Source organism: Aptenodytes forsteri, unplaced genomic scaffold, assembly GCF_000699145.1.
Source record: "Aptenodytes forsteri isolate BGI_AS27 unplaced genomic scaffold, ASM69914v1 Scaffold120, whole genome shotgun sequence".
In the NCBI taxonomy this organism is placed as follows: Eukaryota; Metazoa; Chordata; class Aves; order Sphenisciformes; family Spheniscidae; genus Aptenodytes; species Aptenodytes forsteri.
Genome location: NW_008795938.1, coordinates 76,022 through 84,390, shown reverse-complemented (window position 1 = coordinate 84,390; position 8,369 = coordinate 76,022). Strand labels below are relative to the sequence as shown.

At 37.8% G+C, this 8,369-nt stretch overlaps 1 protein-coding gene across 1 annotated transcript in view; it reads right to left on the bottom strand.

The window, feature by feature from the left end:
• Positions 1–8,369, bottom strand: part of TTC33 (tetratricopeptide repeat domain 33) — a 52,981-nt gene that overhangs the window by 10,384 nt on the left and 34,228 nt on the right. The window contains exon 3 of the mRNA XM_019473640.1: positions 4,437–4,568. Within this exon, the coding sequence (XP_019329185.1) occupies positions 4,437–4,568 (132 nt within the window). The remainder of the gene's footprint in view (positions 1–4,436; positions 4,569–8,369) is intronic.

The window sequence follows — 8,369 nt, the reverse complement described above, 5'->3', positions numbered from 1 at the left end:
AGACTAGATATAAGGAAGAGATTTTTTACGCTGAGGGTGGTGAAACACTGGCCCAGGTTGCCCAGAGAGGTGGTGGATGCCCCATCCCTGGAAACATTCCAGGTCAGGTTGGACGGGGCTCTGAGCAACCTGATCTAGTTGAAGATGTCCCTGCTCATCGTGGGGTGGTTGGACTAGATGACCTTCAGAGGTCCCTTCCAACCCCAACTATTCTATAATTTATGATAATATTTTATTGGAATTTAAGTCTTATTTCTTGTACTACTCACCGTGAACATAAATAACTAATTTTACAGAAACCTTTAGCATAGAGACACTCATGAAATTTTAGTGTATTTAAAGATTCCTCATTACATTTCTCTTCTTTAAACCAAAAAAAAACCCCAATCCTTTCAGATTCACTCTAGTCTAATAGTTTATATGATATAATCTGAATGGTAAATGTCTTATCTATTTTAACTTTAAACTGCCAGGCTGAACTTTTCTATGCAACTTTTCCGTTCAGTTTATTTCTTCTTTTCAATAAAAATTTTCTCTCTGGAAATTTCTTTTCAGCAAAAAGAATTCTTCTGCCTTAAAAAATGAGGTGAACACTTGCAGTTCTTAAATTTACAAAACCATTTTGTTCAAAGGTTCTGGTGCTCTCATGTTTTAGAGAAAAGGCTTGAAATATAGTAGGCAATTTTCCAGATGTGAAAGACTATTTTTGCCTTACTATTTGGAATTTTTGCCTTACCTATCGGAATTTGGTCAGGTTATAAACCCATAAAAGTCTTTTTTCCCCATTTGGTAGACATCTGTGAGACGATGCTAGCTTAATTATCCTGTGCTGGAGGTTCTCCACTGCAGAGAATTTATGCAGCGTGGATGAAGATACATCACCCCTAGGGGTGACTCAGCACACATCCTCCCTGGGGCGCAGTGCCTGACGGCTGGCACAAGAGGCCAGAGAACATGTGCCTGAGCCTGGAGGCATGAGAAGAGAACAGGAACATAATGGCCTGTGGCAACTGACAGAAAAAGATCTCCTTGGTTTCTTTGGCTCCAGGCACACATCTCTGTACAGACTAGAGTTTCAGAAAATTTCCATCAGCCACTGTGTCCACTTCAAGTTTCTCTTCAAGGTGCCTCTTCCTCACTTCCACAGGTTCCTTCTTCCTCTTCTTTTGAAGAAGTTTCTATCCTCCTCTTGTACTTTCTTTTGCTTCGGTGATGTATTCCCATTTCCCAGATCTCCTTTTGCACCAACTCACTTCTTCCCAGCCCTCTTCCCTCACAACACTTACTGCCTGTCTGCCTTTACACCTCAGTGAGCATCCCTGCAAGACACTGCAGCATGCTCTGCAGAAGTCACTGCTTCAGGCTGCCTCTACCATAGAGATCTGTGCACTGTGCTCTACTACGTGCATGGACATAATCCAGGATGATCGAGGGAACAAAAAAAAAAATCTATCCCATGCTAGAAATTGACGTATTTAGCCCAACAAAATAAAGCCTGAAGTGATATGAGTGCTCTTAACTTGTAAATCAGGAAAATCCAGGAGGATGGAAAACATTTACCTATTATCAAATTATACTGCTAAAATTATTACAAGGAATTTTAAAATAATGGTAAAATAACTTTCTCTCCAATCCCAGTTTGTCATACGCTCTGCATCTGTTTTAACTAACGCTTTTAATTACAAGGTCAAAATGTTGAGAAGATGGACTTCATCATCATGGTTAAAGCCTCAAAAGTTCTGTGCATCTGACAAGAGTAACTAACAGGAGGCGCCAGCTAAGTCAGCGGGGAATGCTCGCAAGAACTGAGTACCCCTGCTAAAAATGTAGCAGAAGGGGCATGTAAACTTTTGGATACTTGCTTGTCCTTATGCTTTCTTGACTGAAAATAAAAGTCACCTCTGAGTAGAAGATATTTTCATTCATTAAAAAAATCATTAGGTGGGTTATCAAAATACATTTATGACTTCCAACAGTGGTTAAAAAAAAAGAAAAAAGGATTACACTATAGTAGCTAGAGACTGCAGGACTAACCCAGGACCTCTGGGGAAGCTAGTATTACTGGGTATTACCTGGTATTACCTATAACTGGGTAGGACTGTTTAAAGCTGTTGAAAAGAATTTGACAGAACCCCACTTTAACTAAAAAGCCCTGACATTTATGCTTTATTAACTTTTCTTTGTAAAAAATATAATGCAGTGAAAAATTAGATCCTGGTAATGAAAGGCTAGTGGGAAAAGGATAATTATGACTTAGATCACCTGGTCGAGAAGCCTCCACAGGCTCAATAATTATGAAATCATTCAACCTTTTAAGACTCCTCCAGTCTTAACCTTTTAAGATTCCTTTAAAATTGCTTGGTTCAAAAATAAATAGTGAACATCATAGGCATTTTAGAATAACTCCCCAAGTTGTTCTTTGTACGTGAGAACATAGTCATCAGAAGGCAGTTCAATATGCCTTAAAGACAGAAAGGCAAAAAAGTAGAAACACCCAATACTAAAGCACTGGTAACACCAACAGGAGCTTCCCCACCTCTGGGCTCCCTACTCAAACAGAGGCAGACAAAAACATTCAGAGGGCAAACTACCTGGTGGTAACTCCTCCCTCTCTCTTCACAGACAGTAAGGTCAATATAACAATTACAGGAGCACCTATAGTAGTGTTTTGTTTCAGATTAATAATATGCTTTGATGCAAATCTCTGATTGTTCCCACTTAAAATGCTTTGGTTTGCATCATGGAATAGTCTCAGACTACATAAACTAGATTCCTTTCTGATTAAGCTCAACAATGCACTCCAAGAGAGTACCTGAAGCACTCCAAACAACAGAGCTACTCTGAAGTAAAACGAAATTAATATAATGTGGACATTGGGTCCCCAGCACTATTAACTCAAGATATCCACTCCTATTGGTGTGATGTGACATGCCAATGTAGACGAAGCTTATAGGATCAGGTGAGCAGACCTGGTGGTATAACTAGTATTGGTATATCAGTATCTATAATTCACATTACAGTAAATGTAGCATTTTTTTATAGAATAAGCAGCATCAGTTACCTAGGATTCTTGCAGGAAATAAAACTTTGCATTTCCTGAGACTAATGCATTTAAAAATCTCAGATATAATTTACAGTGACAATTTCAAGCACTTAAAAAGAAAAAAAGGTTTATAGATTGTAGATCAAGACAGGACAGACCATCTACTCTTACCTTCTACACCACAAAAGCCGTGGAATGTCACTAGTTATGTGATGTGATGCCGATATCCATGGATTTATATTAAACATTTCATATTATGATAGTGCAGCAACATAAGGTAGCACACTACACATCTACAACACACAGCTTTTGTCTTATGTTATTCTCATCGTTTGGGTTTTTTGTTTGTTTGGGTTTTTTTAATAGTGCTCCTTATTACATTTTAAAAAGAAACTAGTTTTGCATGATCTGTTAGCCTCCCTCAAAAAATTCATAATTTTTTTGTATTCTTGAAAATTTTCAGTCCAAACAGTCTAATTTTGCAAAAACACTCTTAATTAATGACAAAATTATTTGTATCAAACCAGCACACAGCTACTTCTGTTAGAAATAAAATAAAACTAGTATCTTTTTTTATCTGAGAGCTCATGATGAATTATTTTTCTAATGGACTTTTGCGGACGTATGTATTTCCACACTAACTAGCAGAAAATTATTACACTATATATGTTACATTATTTATAAGTGTATAGCCTATAGGTGGAGTGTGATCTGATGTGGGGGTAGAGTCTCCCTTTGCATCACATCATGTAGCCAAGACAGCACCATGGCATACAGCTACAGCTAGAGAAAAGATGCACTCCAGCTACTGCAGAGCATCCCAGCCTTTTTGCTGTCTTATTAAGAAAAGAACCAACTTCAGCGACCATTTGGGGTCAAGGAGCCAGAGGAAAGTATGAATGAGCACACATCATTTGCTGCACCTGACACAGCAGAGTAGCAAACAGGGAAAGCAAGATACTATAATTTTATTAGCAGGCATGTATAAAACCGAGCCTGAGTATCAACTGGGACTTCACAGTACTTTCGTCTTTAAACTATGGTGAGCTGCGCTGTAGCAATACAGTACCCAGAATGTAGTATGTGCAGTTATGTCAACATAATTATTCTATTGCATAAAGCCACCACGTAAATATAGTATATAACACAAAAGGCTTTGAGCTAGGCAGGTCTTCCATGAGTCCAGCAACAAAACCACACAGGAAGCATTTGTGAAAAACAACAAAGCAGAGGGAATACTGGAGACAAACAACAACCACCTTTTTCCTTGCCTACTTTCAGGTTACATAAGGATATTCAGCTACCTTGGTACTTCTGTACTTCCACTCTCTCACACACAATTCAGAGGACATGGTTTACAAGTTTAGCATATTAATGTTGTCCATTTTCCTACCAGTGCTATCTCTCCTAATCCAAGCTGGGCACGTCCCAAAGTCTGCCAGGCATCCCAGGAACGTGGGTTTCTCTGGACAGCCATTTCTGCTGCATGCACCGCTGGGAACATTTCATGTAAAGACATCAGGACCTATGACAGAAAAAGAAAAATAGGAGGAATAAGAATAAGCAAAATTGAAAACAGATTTACGTTTTCTGGGATTACCCAGGCAACCACTATTGTTTCAATAACTAAGGACAGGTTCATCTCACCTAGCTTTTACTAGTTTAAAAGTTAGTTGTCTAATCTCAGATAGTCACCCAATCTCAGATAGTCACCCAGACTCATTCCATAGCCTATGGAGAAAAACAGGCATGTTAGAGGATGATTCATCTGAACTATTTAAGCAACTTTATTAGAAGTAGATGAATTGCTTCTGAAGGTGTCCCTCCCTCTCCCTTCCTCCCTACAAACCCCACACTCTGTAAAAGCGTAACAGAATATACTGAATGACAAACACACTGAGAATTAAACCCAATAAATACGCAAGTTTTGTTGAAAAACTCGCAGGTTGTATTTTTTCTTTTTAACAGGAGACTGGAATCTACCAAATACATTTGCAGTACATATGATATAACTACAGAAATAATCCCTGTAATTCAGCATGGAAACAGCCCTTAACAATGACTGTTGTATTTGGAGAGTAAGCATTCTGCAATAGCAAAGCCTAACTTAGACATGAAGTCACCTACATTAAAAAAAAAGTGGTTACTGAATGTGGAAATTCAGCAGTACAGGTTAGTGTCAGCCTGTTACCATAGTATTCTACTCCTTGCATTTAATCTCCGTAACTAAGCCTATAAATCATAGTTAACAATACGTAACATGGCTCAAAGCTTGCTGTATTTTTCCAAGACCACCATGAGATTGGCACATTACCTGAAGACCTGCATCACTCTGAGATCATGATTTCAGACACCCACATGCTATGGTGATAGATACCAGTATAAGAAACAAATGACAACTGCATTCCTACTGTATGATGAGAATGTCAACCACAAGAGTAAGACTCATGTGTGGGCAACCACTTTCATCCCAACTGACCCACAAGCATGATGAATAATATTAGAACATATTAGGACTACTGCTGAAGCACAAAAAGCATTTATTTAACCTTACTGTTCTATAATATGTTAAATAGATAAGTATGAGCATGGAGTAGAGGAGGATTCAAATGCAATAATCTTAAGTATTTACTTTAATTAACATAAAGTACTTGCACTGGGGTGAGTACAGTAAAAAAAATAGCTTTACTACAGAAAGTAATCCTGTACGCATAGCTTCCAATAAACCCTCTGGATCCATACTCCTGCTCTTTTAATAAGACGAAATTTTTCTGAAGACTAGTCCTATGGCTTCTCTTTAATTCCATTCAATAGGGTGTACACTGGAATTTAGAAGTACCTAAAAATCTTTAAAAAACAACCCACAGCTGTTATGTCATGTCATTTTCCCTTTTTTCCTCAACAGTTCTCAATTACTGTGCTTTCTAAGCAAAGTTTGTAATGAATACTATGTATTTTTCCAAAACTTTCAGTTCAACTGTATTTTTGTGTGCGGTTTCTCTTATCTGCAGCAGATCTGTGAATTGAATCAAACTGTTACAGTGGATAGGTGTACATCCTACCAAGATTAAGTGATTCTGCAGCTATCAGCTAGCTTTTACATTAATATCTTAATGTGTTTGTTCTCATAAGAGAAAACAAATCCAAGTATACACTCACCTGAACATTTTTATGCATCCTGAGTATTCAGTATTTCCTACCAGTACTTTCTGCAAGACAATTCCAAAACATCTACATAAATATTTAGGAAATCTTTCGCAGTTTTTAATGAATTTTACTGCTTTGTTTACCGAATTGTGACCTCACTAATAAAAGACAATTATTCCACTTCCACCTATTTATGACTGTTGTGTGTACTAATTTAGACAGCTGCTTTGAAAATGCTCTTCCAGATGATGGTGGTAATCACTGTGCTCCTAATAACTATGGCATCAGTTTCTCAAGGTACATTCAAACAAATACAAATTTGAATATATATGCATTTTGTCCAGCGTAGGTGTTTTTTTCAGTTATTAATAAAACGACTCAGCTATACTTGTCAGTCATTATAAAAGAATAAACTTATTAACGCACACTGTTTTCCTACACTTTTGTTTTCAGGTGAAGAGATCATCAAAATGAACATACAATGGCAGACCTGAATGCCTTGCCTTGGGTTACTCTACCTGCGATATCATCACTTTAATAAAATACCTCTACATGCTACTTGAAAAATGTAGAGGTAATACCTCTACACTGCTACTTGAAAACTGATCCAGCAAACACCAGTTATTCTACATCTGGAAAGTCATGCTGAAAAAGCATTAAAAAACACCACTAGCATAAAGTTTTCTTCTGCACAGATTTGACAAGAGGTGCTCAGTCCTTTTACTGGGGCAGGCCACGTGGACAAGACAAAGCCAGACAGGAACCACGTGTGCTGTAGCCCCCTTTGTCGTACAATGTGCCTGTCACATGCTCAATGTGCAGCCACGTCAAGTACCAAATCTATGTGCATACACATCGTCCCCCTATAACACACAGCCTAGTGTGGTCTCCATTTCACTAATATGGTGAGGACCTAAAGGGTTATTGTCACTCCTTATACATGTGCCCCTTAGACAGGGTGTGTCCAGAAAGGGGGAAGCCAGGTAGTAGATCATGGAAATTATACCGTTGGCCTTCGTCAAAACAGAAGTTTCTCATCCTGAACTAGCTTAACATATCAGTCTAACAAAAACCCACAATCATACTTCTAATTCCATAGATAGCATTTCATGCACAACACATACTTCAGTATTCATACATACTTGAATAATATAATATAATAATCTTGAGTTCTGCACGACAATACAAGATGTGAGGCTTATTTTCAAGGGTGCAGCTACTCTGAAATACTACTTCCATTGCATTTCAGATCTTCTTGCATAACTTATCACTAGTTTAAACATACCTAGAACTGATCTCCTTTCCTCCTTCCAAAATCATCTTACTTTCATCTGTAGTGCTGTGATTACCATGACAGTATCATTTTTAATTTTCTCTTCCTTCACATAAATTTAGTCTACATTTATGCCTTGTATAAGAGCAAGGTTATTTTGCTATCTGCAAAACTCTTTTCATTGTCTTGATTATGTTCTCTTTATTGTTGGTTTCCTTGATCCCTACACATCACACCATAATGGACCAAAGTCCATTTGACTTAATAAAAAATTAGACACTCAATGAATGTCTTGTTCAAAGTCTTGCTCCCACCTTCTACTGCATACAACTTGATTTTCTCCTCTCATTTTAAGAATCTATATTATTTGTTCCCTTTTATTCACCTCTTTTTGAGTAAGTTACTATTATTTTATTTGCTCTAACATTGCATCAGCATAATGGTCTGTTTTTCTGCTTCTTACAAAGATGCTCCCAGGTCTTCTTTCATTTCAGCCCATATGCTTGAAATACTTGAGCTTATCAGAAAACTATTATCTTTTCACTCAGATGTGTGACTGAAACATGAATCTGGAAGCCAGTAGCAGTCCCTACACCCAATTTGAGCAGAATGCTTGCTGCTACTCTTACCTTTGCTCAATTTTATCTCATTGTCACAGTCATTTATTTTCTTTATAAGTTTGTTTACACTTAGACATTTAACTTCAGTAGCTGTTTTGAAACAGTTATAGAATCATAGAATCATTGAGGTTGGAAAAGACCTCCAAGATCATCGAGTCCAACCATCAACCCAACACCACCATGCCCACTAAACCATGTCCCTAAGCGCCTCATCTATGCATCTTTTAAATACCTCCAGGGATGGGGACTCAACCCCTTCCCTGGGCAGCCTCTTCCAATGTTTAAC